Here is a 20061-nt window from a genome sequence, read left to right as displayed (position 1 = left end):
ATGGCACTTATAGGAAGGGGGGGGGGGGGGGGGGAGGAGAGAGGGGGAAGTCTCAGATACAGTCACATAGATGGATTAACTCCAGGAAGGGTAAGAGAGGTAGGCAGCTAGTGCAGGAGTCTTTTGTGGATATACCCATTTCAAACAGGTATGCTCTTAAAAAATTGGAGGGGGTGATGGATTCTCAGGGGAATATGGCACAAACAGCCAAGTTTCTGGTATTGAGAGGGTCTCTAATGCAACGAGGGGTACGTCGGCTTCCAAGAGGTCAGTTGTGTTCGGGGATTCTGTAGTCCGAGGTACAGACAGACATTTCTGTGGCCGGCAGAAATAAAGCAGAATGGTGTGTTGTTTCCCTGGTGCCAGGATCAAGGATGTCTCAGAGAGGGTGCAGAATGTTCTCACGGGGGAGAGGGGCCAGCAGGAGGTCATTGCCCACATTGGAACCAATGACATAGGAAGGGAAAAGGTTGAGATTCTGAAGGGACATTAGAGAGAGAGTTAGGTAGAAATTTAAAAAGGAGGTCCTCAAGGGTAGTAATATCTGGATTACTCCCAGAGCTGAGGAGCTGGTGTATGAGAGAAAGATTCACATTTTTGGAACATTGGAATCTCTTTTGGGGTAGAAGTGACCTGCACAAGAAGGACAGATTGCACCTAAATTGGACGCGGACTAATATACTGGCAGGAACTTTGCTAGAACTGCTGGGGAGGATTTAAACTAATAAGGTGGGGGGGGGTGCACGGGGGAGGTGGGACCCAGGAACACAGTGAGCAAAGAGATCAGAGACTGGTACAGTTGAGAACACAGGTGAGTCAAACAGTCAGGGCAGGCAGGGACAAGGTAGGACTAATACATTAAACTGCATTTATTTCAATGCAAGGGGCCGAACAGGAAAGGCAGATGAACTCAGGGCATGGTTAGGAACATGGGACTGGGATATCATAGCAATTACAGAAACATGGCTCAGGAATGGACAGGACTGGAAGCTTAATGTTCCAGGCTACAAATGATATAGGAAGGATAGAAAGGGAGGCAAGAGAGGGGGAGTGGCATTTTTGATAAGGGATAGCATTACAGCTGTGCTAAGGGAGGATATTCCCAGAAATACATCCAGGGACGTTATTTGGGTGGAACTGAGAAATAAGAAAGGGATGATCACATTATTGGGATTTTATTATAGACCCCCCCCAATAGTCAGAGGGAAATTGAGAAACAAACTTGGAAGGAGATCTCAATTATCTGTAAGAATAATAGGGTATTTATGGTAGGAGATTTTAACTTTCCAAACATTGAGTGGGACTGCCATAGTGTTAAAGGTTTAGATGGAGAGGAATTTCTTAAGTGTGTACAAGACAATTTTCTGATTCAGTATGTGGACGTACCTACTAGAGAAGGTGCAAAACTTGACCTACTCTTGGGAAATAAGGCAGGGCAGATGTCTGAGGTGTCAGTGGGGGAGCACTTTGGGGTCAGTGACCATAATTCTATTTGTTTTAAAATAGTGCTGGAAAAGGATAGACCAGATCTAAAAGTTGAAGTTTGAAACTGAAGAAAGGCCAATTTTGACAGTATTAGGCAAGAACTTTTGAAAGCTGATTGAGGGCAGATGTTCACAGGTAAAGGGATGGCTGGAAAATGGGAAGCCTTCAGATATGAGATAACGAGAATCCAGTGAAAGTATATTCCTGTCAGGGTGAAAGGAAAGGTTGGGAGGTATAGGGAATGCTGGATGACTAAAGAAATTGAGGGATTGGTTAAGAAAAAGAAGGAAGCATATGTCAGATATAGACAGGATAGATCGAGTGAATCCTTAGAAGAGTATAAAGGAAATAGGAGTATACTTAAGAGGGAAACCAGGAGGGCAAAAAGGGGACATGAGATAGCATTGGCAAAGAGAAATAAGGAGAATCCAAAGGATTTTTACAAATATATTAAGGACAAAAGGGTAACTAGGGAGAGAATAGCACCCCTCAAAGATCAGCAAGACAGCCTTTGTGGGGAGCCACAGAAAATCGAGGAGATACTAAATTAATATTTTGCATAAGTATTTACTGTGGAAAAGGATATGGAAGATAAAGACTAGAGGGAAATAGACGGTGACATCTTGCAAAATGTCCAAATTACAGAGGAGGAAGTGCTGGATGTCTTGAAACGGTTAAAAGTGGATAAATCCCCAGGACCTGACCGGGTGTACCCGAGAACTCTGTGGGAAGCTAGAGAAGTGATTACTGGGCATCTTGCTGAGATATTTGTATCATCGATAGTCACAGGTGAAGTGCCGGAAGACTGGAGGTTGGCAAACGTGGTGCTACTGTTGAAGAAGGGCGGTAAAGACAAGCCAGGGAACTATAAACCAGTGAGCCTGACCTCAGTGGTGGGCAAGTTGTTGGAGGGAATCCTGAGGGACAGGATGTACATGAATTTGGAAAGGCAAGGACTGATTAGGGATAGTCAACATGGCTTTGTGCATGGGAAATCATGTCTCACAAAGTTTTTTGAAGTAGTAACAAAGAGGATTGATGAGGGCAGAGCAGTAGATGTGATCTATATGGGCTTCAGTAAGGTGTTCGACAAGGTCCCCCATGGGAGACTGATTAGCAAGGTTAGATCCCATGGAATACAGGGAGAACTAGCCATTTGGATACAGAACTGGCTCAAAGGTAGAAGACAGAGGGTGGTGGTGGAGGGTTGTTTTTCAGACTGAAGGTCTGTGACAAGTGGAGTGCCACAAGGATCGGTGTGGGTCCTCTACCTTTTGTCATTTACATAAATGATTTGGATGTGAGCATAAGATGTACAGTTAGTAAGTTTGCAGATGACACCAAAATTAGAGGTGTAGTGGACAGCGAAGAGGGTTACCTCCGATTATAACAGGATCTGGACCAGATGGGCCAATGGGCTGAGAAATGGCAGATGGAGTTTAATTTAGATAAATGCGAGGTGCTGCATTTTGGGCAAGCAAATCTTAGCAGGACTTATACACTTAATGGTAAGGTCCTAGGGAGTGTTGCTGAATAGAGACCTTGGAGTGCAGGTTCATAGCTCCTTGAAAGTGGAGTCGCAGGTTGAGAGGATTGTGAAGTAGGCGTTTGTATGCTTTTCCTTTATTGGTCAGAGTATTGAGTACAGGAGTTGGGAGGTCATGTTGCGGCTGTACAGGACATTGGTTAGGCCACTGTTGGAATATTGCGTGCAATTCTGGTCTCCTTCCTATCGCAAAGATGTTGTGAAACTTGAAAAGGTTCAGAAAAGATTTACAAGGATGTTGCCCAGGTTGGAAGATTTGAGCTGTAGGGAGAGGCTGAACTGCTGGGGCTGTTTTCCCTGGAGCGTCGGAGGTTGAGGGGTGACTTTATAGAGGTTTACAAAATTATGAGGGGCATGGATAGGATAAATAGACAAAGTCTTTTCCCCAGCATCGGGGAGTCCAGAACTAGAGGTCATAGGTTTAGGGTGAGAGGGAAAAGATATAAAAGAGGTCTAAGGGGCAACTTTTTCATGCAGAGAGTGTGGTACTTGTATGCAATGAGCTGCCAGAGGATGTGATGGAGGCTGGTACAATTGCAACATTTAAGAGGCATTTGGATGGGTATATGAATAGGGTTTGGAGGGATATAGGCCGGGTGCTGGCAGGTGGGACTAGATTGGATTGGGATATCTGGTTGGCATGGACAGGTTGGACCGAAGGGTCTGTTTCCATGCTGTACATTTCTATGACTCTTACTGACATGTGATTGAACCCATTCTATTGGTATAATTGTGCATCATATTATAGCTAACCAATACTAAATTGTAATAAATACATTTGTGTTAGTGTGGAATAAAGAAAAAATTGACCATGCACTTCAGGCAATTTTGTTCCAGTCACAAACAGTGCACGTGAACCACAATTTTTACAGATTGCAATGGAAACTAAATTCCTTTTGAATCTTTTTGAAGTTAACAAAACATTGAAGAAATACATATACAACTATAAAGCATATTATGACATGCACAAACTATTCATTTGACTACTCGAGAAAGTCTACTCTAGAGAAAGCCTTTTCAATTTCAAAATGAATACCCAGAACAGATTAGTCAAGTTTCCAGACATCTGTGCAAGCCTGCCAAGCTGCCTTGGTGCAGAGTGCCTTATCACATCGATAGTAAAAGTGTTTCACATTATCATTTTCACCCTTACAATGGTGACAATCATAAGAAATGAAAATACCCTCATAAAGCAATGAGGATCAATTTGTTTTGGCATATATAGAGAATATAATTGAACTGAAAGTGGTATTGAAATGTCTCCCTGTTTTTTGCTCAATTGGGTTATTGCATTCATGCAGAGTTGATAGTACTGATAGTCACAAACAATTTATTATGGGACAACTGGTCTGGTAGAAATCATGCAAAAACAGCCCTCAAGATATCCACACATCTTTAGAAAGACCTTTCTTTTGAAATAAAAAGATTAAGAATTTAGCCAAAGCCCTTGGAGCAGGACACCAGGCTAAGAGATAAAAGGACAACCAAACACCAATGTTAATTTTAGAGTTGAAAGCGTAACAGAGGAAAAGCAGGCTAAAGCTAGGGCTGCAGATGCTTAGTTCCTTGAAAGTGGAGTTGCAGGTCGATAGGGTGGCGAGGGTGGTGTTTGGCACATTTACCATCATTACTACGTGCATTGAGTAAAGGAGTTGGGATGTCTTGTTGCGGCTATACAGGGCATTATTTAAGCCACTTTTGGGATACTGTGTTCAATTCTGGTCTGTCTGCTTTGGAAAGAATTGTTGAACTTGAAAGGTTTCAAGAAAGTTTTAAGGATAGTGCCTGGTCTGGTGGGTTTGAGAGGTCGAATAGGCCGGGGATGTTTGAAGGCTAAGGGGTGACTTTTTAAAGATGTATAAAATCATGAGGGGCATGGAGAGGGTCAATAGCCAAAATCTTTTTCCCAGGAGTCCAAAACTGAAGTGTACAGTTTTAAGGTGAGAGGGAAAGATTTAAAAAGGGACCTAAGGGGCAACGTTTTCATGCAGAGGGTGGCACATGTATGGAATGAGCTGCCAGAGCAAGTGGTAGAGGAGTGTTCAATTACAACATTTAAAAATCATCTGGATGGGTACATGAATAGGAAGGGTTTAGAGGGAAATGAGCCAAATGCTTGGAAAAGGGACAAGATCAGTTTAGGATATCTAGTTGGTTGGCATGTATGAGTTGGACTGGCCAGTCTGTTTCCATGCTGTAAAACTCTGAGGAGCTCAAACATTTTGAGATATTACGAGTAGGAACAATACCCTCCGTGCCTTTTCTTTAATGCTACCCATGCGCTCAACAATCATTGCAGAAGGAATTACCAAGAAAAGTTATGCTTACATTTTACTCCCATCCCCGAAAGCAATAGCAGGCAATTCTCAATACGATGTCAAAAGAACCAAGAATAAACTTAAGAATGTTAGTTCAGCCAATTCCTAGATATTGGAAAAATAAAGTGCACTGGACCTCGAGACATGGATTCCACGGAACACTGGTCTGTCTATTTTTATGCCACATTTATTTCAATCTTTTGAATATACTTACGATGTTGCACAATTTCACAAATTATTAGTATCTTACTTAAGTAACTATTTTAGAGTCATAGAGCCATACAACATGAAAGCAGACCCTTCAGTCCAACTAGTCCCAAACTAAATTAGTCTCACTTGCCTGTATGTGGTCCATACCCCTCCAAACCCTTCCTATTCATGCACTAATCCAAATGTCTTTTAAATGTTGTCACTGTATCTTCTTGAACAATGTACAATTGACAGTGACTGAAGAGTTATCTAAAAACTAATCTGCTGCAAGAAAAACTGCTTAAATGGGCATCTGTTCTAAATTAACAACAACATCAAGGGGGTCTGATGACAAACTATTCAAGGCTTTGTATTGTATATTAGAGTCTTACAATTATCCAGAAGCTTTGTATCATAGAAATGAAAACAGCAAACGTGCAACGAGTTCCCAACTGCTAATTTTGATTAAAGAAATTTCATTTGATCCAATACTCATCCATCAGCTCTCTGTTTCTCTGCTGCATATTTACACTTACCAGTTCTCCTAACATCTGTAATAGAAATATGTACATTATTGTGGAGGTGTAGAGATGGGGGTATGCAGTTGAGAATTTAAAATATCTGAAAATAAGAAGTTGAAGGTGGTAGGGGTTGGGAGAGGGCCCACATTGGAACAGCATTGTAACTTCAAAGACACAACTTCTCTTCTCTAATTCTAATCAGAAGGTCCACTGAACACATCAGAATCACATCAATATAATTATTCACCTGTTAAGAGACATTTGATTAGATTTGCCAAATACCAATCTGGACAGAGTATAAACAGGTTACTGAAATGTAAATGTTTGTTCTTAAAAAATCAGAACAGAGTACTAAATCATTTGCAGGAGACAAAAGCAGCTGGCAGGACTTTGAAATGCAGAAATATATGCAGAAAACGAAGTAAAAATTAAATATGCTTCAGGCACAAAAGATAGAGCATCACTCTTCCAATCAAGTGCTTTGCTCCACATGCAAGCTAATATATTTAGGCCATTTCATTGCCAGCGGTTATTGACCATTTGGTTAGGAAAGAATACAAAGCTGAACACTGATCTTGTTTTTTTATTATTTATGTTAAGTTGGTCCCAACAGTGCAGAAGGATAAAAACTGATGAGTTGAAACTTGAACAACCGACCAATGTTAGTCCTTCAAAAATTAATAATTGAACTTAACATCAAACTAAAGTTCAAACAGATGAGAAACTATGGGGGGTTTTCAATTAGTGAGGTATTGCCAGTATTGGAAGCATTAACTAGATAGCTCCAGCACTTGATGATAAATTACACCTCAAGTAGCATCAAAAATTCAAATGTTCTTGGACCTTCACAGTTGTCAAAGGTTGAGAATACATAGGGTGTTTTACTTTAAGTAAACATTGTTTACAAGATGTGGGCATCACTTGGAAGGACAGCAGTTTCAGTCAGTGCTGCATGAGCTCGCAAAACTCCAACAGCAGTGTCTCTGCCATCGACTCCAAATCCAATGGGGAAGTGGTCAAACAAACAGTAGTGACCTTCTTTAAGTCAGGTTCACAAACATTCAGGCAAAATTAATCTGAAGCGAACTTTGACATACTGAACTATATTCAGACGGCTGAAAATCTTCTCCCCTGCCAGGTCTTTTTATCCTCAACTTTCAAACTGCCAACATTCCAGGGAGGATAAACAAAAGTCACACCATTAAGCTCTCCTCAAAGTTCAGCAGCATTGACCTTAAATAACTAGGAGGAGCTTGCTGACAATCATTGAGAATGGTGACAACTGCGTAAAGCTGCATCATGTTTTGAATCCCATGTCTTAATAATGAAACAGTCAAGCAACAGAGAAGGAAACAAAAGAAAGCAAATCTTGTACTCCAGATCCCACTGTCACAAGGGATATCTTGCCCAGAGTAACCAACCATCTCAGATTTTGAGAGCTCATCCCATATTTGAGGTGGATGCCACAGGTTCTCTTTTGTCAGGATGTTGTTTATCCCTTCTTTTTAATTGCCAAGTTGCTCATATATTCGGTACACACCTACTCTCAAAGATTCAGCGATTTGTTATCACGCCATCCCCAAACCTCTGGCCATATGGCCTCATATGCACATGTCCTTAAATTCTCTCCACCCTCTCCCTGTCCAGCAATGAAAAAGAATACTGGTCATGCTGATCCCGCTGCGTGCGCCCAAAGTCTGCAAGTTGAGAACTGATCCAGTCATACAAAGGACCCATGACAGAACATGCATACTAGAAGAGGTCATCCTCGAATCAATGGACCACCACCAAATATACAGTACATCCAAAAAGTTGTTAGGCAGTCAGTTCCAGGATTTTTATCCACTGACAATTAACACACAGTAATATTTCCAAGTGAAGGTATGTGAACTGGATGAGAATTTGCAATTGGGTGTGCTTCACTGTTGCCCTATTTTTCTACGCAAGAGAGATTGCGAGATACGTATGGAGATTAGCATTTCATAAACTGTTGAGGTATATGCTTTGGTTTTAAAGACATGCCATCTTTCAGACAAGTTCAAATTTGGCAGTAATTGTATCCTCAACTCTTTCAAGAATCAACAAAACACTTAGGTTTGGAGTATCATTGCCTTCTTACAATTGTATTCTACTCATGGTCACACCAGACATTTACCACGTTGGCAAAATTTCAAACAATCATGATCTCACTTTAAACAGTGAAAGTTTATGTACAAGGTTTAGATTTTGGGTTAAATTATGCCTCAAAAAGAAAAATTGAGGAGCCCAAGTGAAGAGCCAAGCATCAGAATATAGGACAATACATTTAAAAAGATAGTAAGAGAAAGGAGCAACTGGTACTAGCTAAGTAGTAGATATTGAGAATCTTGCGTGGTAAAAAAAATCACATGGTTTACATTGCTTGAGCCAGACATCCGCCACAGCAATCCTAAACAAATGAACCAGATCCCTTCTGTCTATTTCTTTTTAATTACTAATGCTATAAATATTTATTAATTCTTGAAAAGATGCACTATTCTCAGCTTATTTACCCTATAAAATACATGATCCTTTTCTCAAAAAATCTTTTATTAAATCATCTCCAAAGTCTTTATTGCAGTAGAAATAGTTACAGTATTTCAAGATTGTCCTCAACTACTTTCAATCCCTGGAAAGTATACGCTGAAAACTTTCTGTAGTTTTAGTATTGTTTGCACAAAACTACCTTAAAACTGTTCAATCTTATCTGCCTAATAATTGGTGTGTACAAATTTACAATTATCCTGATGTTATCGAGTTGTACACCAGTTTTATCAAACCTAAAATGCTGTTCATGCTTATATCCACCTGTAATTCCACTTCCAAAGAGTTTTGAAATCAACCTCACGATTTCTTGCTGTCTATGCCCTTTTCATTTCCACTCATTTCCCTCTCAAAATGAGTAACCTTATTTTCTTTGCAAAATTATATTGTAATTACGTCTTTCTAATGTCCAGTCCTTGTCCTCATTTTCCGAACTCCTTACTTTTGTGCTAGCAACCAAGCTTGGGCTTTAAAAGGCTGTAGGATTGTAGCATTCTTCTGGGAAAGAATAAAATAAAATTAGAGCAGCAGATTAGATTTCTGCGATGAGTCTTAGTTTCAACACGAATGCAAGGAGGATTAAGAACATACAGCAAAGAAAACAAATTCAGAACATGCAGAAGAGAAGCATAACAGCAATACCATTCAATATAGGTATAAACAAGGAAGAGAGATTGTGGTAACACCTTTAGTGTATTGTGTAATTGGGGGGGAGCAAAAAAACAACCACATGTTGAAGGATACATGTCCTGCATGGAGTAGAGCCTCCAAAGACAATTTTCTATTAGAAGAGGCATTGTCAACAAAGCACCCACTCTCCCTCATGACCGAAGTTCAAAGGTCAATCTCTTTTTAATTCAATAGTGTCAGATACCAAAATTTTGTGCCAACTTGTCATCAGACCTTCAGTTACCTCTGGTCTCAGGTATCTTCATCGCCATTAAAAACACAGAAAAAAAAAAAGAGACAGAGGTCACTTTTCTCCATTTGCTCATCACTCACCTTGAATTGGGATTCAAATTAGAAACTGAACTATCATAATACAAGCACACAATTGACGGTCCATTGGGCATAAATTCTAGGGATTGCCTTCAGTTTGGCAATCTTGAAAAGTTTACTTGTTCCTTAAAATCATAGTCATGTAGCCAGAGCTTTTGTCAACTCTTTCAATGCAAAGCATTATGGACTCCTTGCTGTGCAGCAAGATTCTACACAAAAATACTGAACCAATAGAAATGGGCATTAAATTCACTGCTACTATCTTATTGCATTCCATTATACCATTTCTAATTGTTAACATTCAAAAGCTCCAGCTTTCCTGCTTCAGCTGTCCAAAGTGCAGCCTACAAATTAAACACAGCCAGTTAAATTCTTCCCAAAAGAGGCTAACCAAAGAAAAAAAACATAATTCTAAAAAAATGCAAACACAAACTAAAGTTTATGCTTATTGTGTAACTCCTTTTATAAGGCAATACATATATAATTAATTAATTATGAAGGTAGCACTTTGAATACTTGCTAAAGGCGATCTCTGAACACTAATAAACAAATTTATGACAATGATAAACAGTTTCTCCCCTCTGTACTTGCTCAGACACACCTCTGGTACTTCCTCCATTCTATGTGTAGTATAAACCTGTACAATTGAACACAGTGAGATTATTCTACTAGGGAAGAGGTCAGAGCAATTGTCTCTGCCAATGTCAGAACATTTCTAATCTACTCAAACTTTCAGAAGATGGAATTTCCAGCAGGACAGCAGTCAGCTTAATGACTTGAGGCTGATGTTCTCAGTTTTATTGCACTGACAGGGACCAGTTATAGCATCCTGACTCAGCTGAAATCATCTCGCCCCGAACTGATTTGGGATAGAAATTTTAAACTTTCAAATATATTAATTCTACACTGGAAATTATCCGAGTCACTGGCAAGCTACAGCCGAGATTCAGGCCACGTTTTTAGAACTTAGAATTCAAGCAAATCACCTCTCGTCTTCTGCTTCAATGCCTTTGTCACAGCTTCTAATCAGTAATGTTGCTCCAAGCATACAACAGCAGTCCCTATTTACAGTGTGCAGTTGTGTTTGATTTGCCAGAGAAGCAGGTAAAAGCTAGAAATGGTGGTGAACAGCAAATCAACTTGGTCAGGAAAATGGGAACTGAAAAGATAGGAGAATCCAGGATTTGGGAAGGAGAGTAGAAAGGAAGGAAGGGAGGGAACGGCACCAGTGTGAACCACAGCAGGAGAAAGTGGGGATGCAAGGTAAGTAGGGAAGAGAAGAGAGTTATTCCATCAACTGGCAAGAAAAGGGATGGCTTCCTCTTTCAAAAATCTATTTAGTTAAATCAAGCTTTAATGGCAAAGAATACAAGTTCACAAACACTCCACCTGCAAGGAATGGAAATTAGCAGCAAATTTTAATCATTGGATGTGGCACTTCTGTTGAATTACAGGAAATAGATTTATAGAATCCTTACTGTGCATAAAGAGACCATTCAGCCCATCGAGTCTGCATTCCACCCGGACTCTCAATGCCCATTCCATCCTGCAACCCCACATATGATTTTTACCATAACTAACCCAACTAACTTACACCTCCCTGGACAGTACAAGGCAATTTTTAGCATGGCTGATCCAACTGACCTGCATATCACTGGATCATGCAGGAAACCAAATTGTCCAGAGGAAAACCATGCAGACGCAGGGAAAACATGCAAAATCCACACACACAGTCACCCAATGCTGGAATCGAATCTAGGTCTTTGACACTACAAGGCAGTAGTCCTAGCCAAGGTGCCACAATAACACAAATCATTAAGACTTGTGTTTTTTCCAATATAGTCTACAAACTTCATTTTAGCAGTACTCTCAGCTTAGTACAAGATTAAATGGGATATTAGAATTATAATAAATGTAGCCTGACAAATGCAATGATCTACTAAAAAGATTTAATTAGCTCAGCATTTTTACTGCACTATATTTATTTTATGCACAATCCAAGTAACAGAACCTGGTATCAAAATCCCGTGTAAAATTCAAATAGGAATTAACATCACATTGGTGGGAAAAATAGCACCAGAACAACATAACCTTGTGTTCACTACAGGAATTTTCTCAATAAAACCGGGCTCTCAGCTACAAAACCACCATGCAGAAAATCACAATAAAAAACTTTAAACATCACTGAAGGGAAGCAGCCAGAGATTCTCAACAGCTTACGAAAAGCCTCTTCACATTCTATCCACACCAACAAATAACAGAATACGTGCTACTGGTGAATTACAAAATCTACTAGCTGGTTGCATTTCACCAAAGTTGACGAGATCAACTTTGTTGAAAGAAGTGGCATCCAGTTATCTGTGATAGCATCAGAAGGTCTTAATGGTGAATACGCTCAGAAGTGGCAGCTCGGACCACTTTAGTAAGCTAAAGTCATAATATAAATGCCAACGTTTGTTGCTATTGACATGAAGGAACAGTGAAATAACTCGTTTTCAATGGAATGGAAAATTCAATTTACATAGATGAATGCTTGGACAAAATGTTTCACACATACTGTTTTATGGTTATGTCCATTACAGTTTTGTATACCTCAAGATCATTGTGTAAAACATTTCTCTCCTAAACAAAAAGAAAATCAGGATGAAAACTTCCTTACCGTATGTAAACATACGAGGAGAGGTGAGCTCAATATTCGGCAACGCGCCAAGATGATTAAGAACAGCACATCGGTAGCCATGCTTCTGCGCATAGTCGACAAATGTTCGGATATACTGCTTTTCACTGTGATTAGCTATCCCAGGACAAATCACCATAGTAATGTCCTCTAGCAAACATAGGAATGCAGCAACATGAGATTATATACAGTGAATTTTATTTAAATGTCATTTCACAATCATTTTATCCAACGTATCAATTCTTAACAGATTTTATTATTTCAACCACAAATGTCTCTTTTAATTCTACACTAATTTAGTTCCAATGTTCCTTCTCTAAACCTTATTTGGACCTGGACACCCGTCAAATGTGAATAATTCCGCAATTGCAGCACCATTGTATGAAAATATTCTGCTCTACTTCCCTCACCTCAAGGAGACAGAGATGGTCTAATGACATTTTTGTCAGAGACCCAGGTAATGTTCTGGGAACCTTGGTTCAAATCCTGCCAAGGTAGATGGTGGAATTTCACTGCAATAAATCTCCGGATTTAAGAGTTTGATGGTGACCGTGAAACCATTGCTGACTGTTAGAAAAACTGATCTGCTTCATTAATGGTCTTCAGGGAAGGAAACTGCCATCATTACCTGGTATGGTCTCCAGAGGTTGACTCTCAACTGCCCTCTGGCCAATGAAACAGGTGTACTTAGCCAGTGAAGCCCACAACTAATGAATGAATTAAAATATCTCAATAGCTTGGTCTCAAAAATAATTTGAGATGAGTAATAAATGTTGGTCTTGTCAGCAGTTTATGAATGAAAGAAGAAAAAACCCAATTTTAAATATGTGTTCTTGATATTTGACAGAGCAATGAAAAAAAATCAGTCTGCATCAACTTTACCAATTTCTTTTGCACCCTTGCAAGACCTAATGTTAGACTTTGCTTTCTATGGCATATAAACCCAAGTTAATTACTTTTCTCTTCTAATTGAATGTTCTGCTTTCATTATTAAACTTTTGATTATTCATGAACATTAGCACCTTGATTAGGTGACCAGAACAGTATACAGTTGTTTAGGTGGGGCCTGGACTTATGCAGCACTACACGAGGCTAACATGCACATTTTGTTTTCCTATAAGGGCAACACCAGTGAACAGATTACTGTCCTTCACCCAATGACCCTATGTGAACTGAGCACAAGAATTACTGGACAAAAACCAGGAGGAGAATCTCATGCCCTTTGCTACTGCTGCAAAGATCAACTAACAAAAATAGAATTTGAACATTTCATTTTCCTGCCTTTGCATACACATACAAAAGGCAGTGAGCTGAAAACTGAAGAAATGTAAATGTTAAGTAAGCTTAATTGAAGTAATCTTTGCCAATTTTCCCATTCATTTCACTTACCTCCAGTGTTATGCTCTGCCAAAGGCTCAAAAAGATCCCATGTCGCAGTCGCTCCATCAGGCATAGAGAGATATTTGCGGAGACCATAAGGATGAGGAGAGCTTACACGCCCCATTTTACCATATAATGCTGTCTGTACATGTCCACTCTTGCCCCAGATCAGGGGTGGGATATATCTATTAATTAAAGCATATTTCAAAAAACCTTTAGTTATATAATTGTATGTATCAACAAGTCACTTCAAAAGCATTTTATTCCCTCACCCTGCTTCCTTCTATTAGAATTTCTACCGTTCCCCATCTATCATCCAAACCAAACCCAAAGACTCTGACAGGGTGCGAATCATACTTTTAAGAAAAAGCTTCCTATTGATCTGAAACCCTCCTCCCATCACAGCAGCTTGACTGAAAACACAAACTAACACAAAAAACAATCACTAAAACACTGCATATACATTCTTAACATTTACATTTCTTCAGTTTCCACTCACTCAGTTTTTAAATTAATCTTAAAACCCTACTTCTCCTGTTGGTTACACTACGTTATGCATTGGAAGACCAAACCCAGGATAATGTGCAATGTTTTAGTACATTTATTTAAAGAGGATGTGGAGATGGTGCAGAGACAGTTCACTAGGTTGACTTCTCAGATGAAGAGGTGGACTTATTGGGAAGGCTGGCAGACTGGGCCCATATACCATGGAGTTTAGAGGAACTCAAAGCATTTAAAAGACAAAATTCTGAGGGGAATTGAGGGGTAGATACTGAGATGATGCAGAAACCTAAAACTGGGGCACAGTTTAAACATAATCGATCAACCACTTAAAACCAATAGTGGGAGAATCTTCTCTCATATGGTCAACCTTTGGAATTCATTGTCCTAGAGAGTTGTGGGCGCCCAGTCTCTGAAGATATTCGGACCAGAAATAGACAGATTCTGTATCTATAGGGGAATAAAGGGAAAGTAGAATTGCACCAAGATTAGATCAAATGCCTTGTCACATTGATTACTCATTTCACTGGCAAAGTTTTCATCCATTTAGAGTCATAGAGATGTACAGCATGGAAACAGACCCTTCGGTCCAACCCGTCCATGCCGACCAGATATCCCACCCCAATCTAGTCCTACCTGCCAGCACCCGGCCTATATCCCTTATTCATATATCCATTCAGATGCCTTTTAAATGGTGCAATTGTACTAGCCTCCATACTTCCTCTGGTAGCTCATTCCATACATGTACCATCCTCAGTGTGAAAAAGTTGTCCATTACGTCTCTTTTATATCTTTCCCCTCTCACCCTAAACCAATGCCCTCTAGTTGTGGACTCTTCCACCCCAGGGAAAGGACTGGGTCTATGTACCCTATCCATGCCCCTCAATTTTATAAACCTCTATAAAGGTCACCGTTCAGCCTCTGACACTGCAGGGAAAATAGCCCCAGCCTATTCAACCTCTCCCTATAGCTCAAATCCTCCAACCCTGGCAACATCTGTGAGAATCTTTCTGAACCCTTGCAAGTTTCACAACATCTTTCCAATAGGAAGGAGACCAGAATAGCATGCAATATTCCAAAGGTTCTGTACAGCTGCAACATGACCTCCCAACTCCTGTACTCAATACTCTGACCAATAAAGGAAAGCATACCAAATGCCCACTTCACTATTCTATCTACCTGCGACTCCACTTTCAAGGAGCTATGAACCTGCACTCCAAGGTCTCTCTGTTCAGCAACACTCCCTAGAACCTTACCATTTAGTGTATAAATCCTGCTAAGACTAGCTTTCCCAAAATGCAGTACCTCGCATTTATCTGAATTAAACTCCATCTGCCACTTCTCAGCCCATTGGCCCATCTGATCAAGATACCGTTGTAATCTGAGGTAACCAATTTGGTGTCATCTGCAAACTTATTAACTATACCTCTTATGCTCACATCCAAATCATTTATATAAATGTTGAAAAGTAGCGGACCAAGCACTGATGCTTGTGGCACACCACTGGTCACAGGCCTCCAGTCTGAAAAACAACCCTCCACCACCACCCTCTGTCTTCTACCTTTGAGCCAGTTCTGTATCCAAATGGCTAGTTCTCCCTGTATTCAATGAGATCTAACCATGCTAATCAGTCTCCCACGGGGAACCTTGTCAAGCGCTTTACTGAAGTCCACAAAGATCACGGCTGTCGCTCTGCCCTCATCAATCCTCTTTGTTACTTCTTCAAAAAAATCAAGTTTGAGAGACATGATTTCCCACACACAAAGCCATGTTGACTATGCCTAATCAGTCCTTGCCTTTCCAAATACATGTACATCCAATCGCTCAGGATTCCCTCCAACAACTTGCCCATCACTGATGTCAGGCTCACTGGTTTATAGTTCCCGCTTGTCCTTACCACCCTTCTTAACCAGTGGCACCATGTTAGCCAACCTCCAGCCTTCCGGCACCTCACCTGATACAAATATCTCAGTAAGAGGCCCAGTAATCATTTCCCTAGCTTCCCACAGAGTTCAAGGGTGCATCTGATCAGGTCCTGGGGATTTATCTGCTTTCAAGACATCCAGCACTTAGTCTGTAATATGGACATTTTTCAAGATGTCACCATCTATTTCCCTACAGTCTATATCTTCCATGTCCTTTTCCACAGTAAATACTGATGCTAAATACTCATTTAGTATCTCCCCTATCTCCTACGACTCCACACAAAGGCCGCCTTGCTGATCTATGAGGGGCCCTATTCTCTCTCTAGTTACCCTTTTGTCCTTAATGTAATTATAAAAACCTTTTGGGTTCTCCTTAACACTATTTGCCAAAGCTATCTCATGTCCCCTTTTTGCCCTCCTGATTTCCCTCTTAAGTATACTCCTACTGCCTTTATACTCTAAGGATTCGCTCGATCTATCCTGTCTATACCTGACATATGCTTCCTTCTTTTTCTTAACCAAACCCTCAATTTCTTTAGTCATCCAGCATTCCCTATAGCTACCAGTCTTTCCTTTCACCCTGACAGAAATATACTTTCTCTGGATTCTTGTTATCTCATTTCTGAAGGGGCTTCCCATTTTCCAGCTGTCCCTTTACCTGCGAACATCTGCCCCCAATCAGCTTTTGAAAGTTTTTGCCTAATACCATCAAAATTGGTCTTTCTCCAATTTAGAGCTTCAACTTTTAGATCTGGGCTATCCTTTTCCATCACTATTTTAAATCTAATAGAATTATGGTCGCTGGCCCCAAAGTGCTCCCCCACTGACACCTCAGTCACCTGCGCTGCCTTATTTCCCAAGAGCAAGTCAAGTTTTGCACCTTCTCTAGTAGGTACATCCACATACTGAATCAGAAAATTTTCTAGTACATACTTAGCAAATTTCTCTCCATCTAAACCTTCAACACTGTGGCAGTCCCAGTCTATGTTTGGAAAGTTAAAATCCCCGACCACAACCACCCTATTATTCTTACAGATAGCTTAGATCTCCTTACAAACTTGCTTCTCAATTTCCCTCTGACTATTAGGGGGCCTACAATATAATCCCAATAAGATGATCATCCCTTTCTTATTTCTCAGTTCCACCCAAATAACTTGCTTGGATGTATTTCCAGGAATATCCTTTTGCAGTACAACTGCAATGCTATCCCTCATCAAAAATGCCACTCCCCCTCATCTCTTGCTTCCCTTTCTATCCTTCCTGTAGCATTTGTATCCCGGAACATTAATCTGCCAGCCCTGTCCATCCCTGAGCCATGTTTCTATAACTGCTATGATATCCCAGTCCCATGTTCCTAACCATGCCCTGGATTCATCTGCCTTCCCTGTTTGGCCCCTTGCATTGAAATAAATGTAGTTTCATTTATCAGTCCTACCCTGTTCTCTGCTTTGTCTCTGCCTGCCCTGACTGTTTGACTCACCTCTGTTCTCAACTGTACCAGTCTCAGATTGATCTCTTTACTCACTATCTGCCTGGGTCTCACCTTACTTGTTTAAATCCTCCCCATGTTGTATGCCCAGCTGTTGCTGGTCCACAAAACATCTTTTTATCATTTTCCACAAAGCACTTCAAACTCACATTATCTATAAACCAAAACCACAAAGCAGTTCAAACCCATTGAACAAAAAGAGTCAAAAGATTGTCGATTCTCCAGAGAATTCCCTTTATAATTCGGCTTAAAGACATGGTAAGCTACAATGAAGCTGAAAAGAAATTCTCTACCAGTATTGCCATTTTCCAGGCATTGTTTGTGTGCAATGTATATAATATTCAAATGTTTGCTTTGTGGAAGCCATGGCGACAGATATAGTGACTTATATGAAGGATTCCTTTCATTTGGCTTGAAGTACAGAGATTCCTTGACATATTGGCCTTTCAATGTATTGTATCAGGAAGATTTTCCCCATGGATGTAAAACAATCAAGTCACAACATACTTAGGATAGAACTTGGTCTTCAACTCAATGACAACAAATTAAAAAGCATTTTTTGAACTCTAGATGAAATGACTAACAAAGTCTTCTACGCATTAGGTTTTAAATAATTTTCTAGAAATATCTTCAAATACAACTTTGATTGCACTCAGTACAAAAGGCTGAACATCAATAAATCACATTATATGAAAGATTAGAATCAAGCAGTAGTATCCATTGCTGTTTGTCGAATCAATTTGAATTCAGGTCATGCAAACACTGTACATCAGACTATTTTAGAGCTTGTAATTGCTCGTCTTTGGGAGTTTTTAATTTGTGTTATACTGTGAGGACATTATCCTTTTCTGCACTAAATAATAAATGTTACATTGCATACTGTTGACAGAAGCAATGCAATTAACCTTAATTTAAAACACAAGTACAGTGCTGTCATCAGTTAGGTACATACTCTAATTTCCGTCCAGTGTAAAGTAAAGCAGGGTTGACACATTACATTGCTGACTTTTTTTTATATTTCATTCCTGGACAACACAGGTGTAGTTAACCACTTATGAACGCAGATTCAACTGCAATATTAGGAGAGACCTGATCATTTGATGGCTGTATAAGATTAGAAAAAAAACAAAATGTAAAGCTTGAACGAAGTAAACATGGACTAATATAAAGGATGGCTCTGCAACCCGTCATGTACTCAGTCATACAGCATGGAAACAGACTCTTCAGTCCAAACGGTCTATGCTGACCATAATCCCAAACAAAACTAGTCCCACCTGTCTGTGCCTGGCCCATACCCCTCCCAACATTTCATATTTATAAACATTGTAAGTGGACCCAAATCTACCACTTCCTCAGGAAGTTCATTCCACACATGAAAAAAATGGCCCTCATGTTTTTTTTAAATTCTCCTTCTCTCTCCTTAAAAATATGCCCCTTTATCTTGAAAACCCCCATCCTCGGGAAAAGACACCTGCCATTCACATTATCTACACCCTTTAGGATTTTATAGATCTCCAGTGAAAAAAGTCCCAGTCTACCCAGCCTCTTCTTTTCACTCAAACCCTCCATTCCCAGCAACATCCTGGTAATTCTCTTCTGAACCCTCTCCAGGGCGACTAGAACTTGCTGTAGTGCAATCGTCTATTATGATAGATATATTTGTTTAATTAATGTGGTCAACTAAGCAAAATCAGAAAATGCTAGATATATTTGGTCAGCACCTTAAAAAGATGGAAAACTTTGTAGGTTGAGACTGAGCTTTGAATTGTGTATTGCATTATTTTCTATTCTTAAAAAGGTGATTTTTTTTTTCCCAGTTATATCAAATGCTTCATCAGAATGCATCATTTCCAATGACAGAAAATAATTAAGTCACCAGTAATTCACGGCCAATTGCAACAGAAACAACACAGCACAAATTAAAAATTGGCTAGTAAATTACTATAATAATTACACAATTTATGCTGTCAAGGGTTAAGTCACTAAGAGCAGCATTAAAATGTCATTTGTCAAATAGTATGAGATTTAAAGAAAAAAGGGAAAGCTCTTCAATTACAACATGATTTTGAGCTTAAACAGGAAATACTCTGGTTCATGGTAAAATACACAATCAGCACAAAGTTAATGACAAAGGATATTAAAAATTCAGCCAGCCATGTGGGACTGTTAACAGTACTCAAAGATCACAAAGTTCAGTGACCTGTCTCCCCTTTTCCGAAAATGAACATAATCGGGGCAGAGGGTGAACAGGAAAACAAGGTTTCAGATTTTACAAGGCATCAGGTTAAATTGCAGCATAACTGGACCTTTACTTTCACAAACTTAGAAAGTTAAGTTTGCAGTATGTCACAAAAAATTGAGGACCTGCGTATTTCGCATGGTCTTAGAATGGAAAGAATAGGCACCTTTAGGAGAACATCAGGCTGATCTTTACCAGAAACCAGCTGCGTCAATTTTAGAGAGTTTCAC

The 20061-nt window shown here is 39.8% G+C and overlaps 1 protein-coding gene across 3 annotated transcripts in view; it reads right to left on the bottom strand.

Moving 5' to 3' along the window:
- LOC122540931 (monoacylglycerol lipase ABHD2-like) overlaps positions 1-20061 on the bottom strand; it is a 96360-nt gene that overhangs the window by 37738 nt on the left and 38561 nt on the right. For all 3 annotated transcript variants that reach the window (XM_043677250.1, XM_043677248.1, XM_043677249.1), the window contains exons 3-4: positions 13687-13862; positions 12280-12447 (exon numbers count right to left, since the gene is read on the bottom strand). In XM_043677250.1, coding sequence (XP_043533185.1) covers positions 12280-12447; positions 13687-13862 — 344 coding nt within the window. The remainder of the gene's footprint in view (positions 1-12279; positions 12448-13686; positions 13863-20061) is intronic.

This window comes from Chiloscyllium plagiosum, chromosome 36 (genome assembly GCF_004010195.1).
Source record: "Chiloscyllium plagiosum isolate BGI_BamShark_2017 chromosome 36, ASM401019v2, whole genome shotgun sequence".
Taxonomy (NCBI): Eukaryota; Metazoa; Chordata; class Chondrichthyes; order Orectolobiformes; family Hemiscylliidae; genus Chiloscyllium; species Chiloscyllium plagiosum.
The sequence above is the reverse complement of the archived record's forward strand: the minus strand, read 5'-3'. Positions and strand labels throughout refer to the sequence as shown.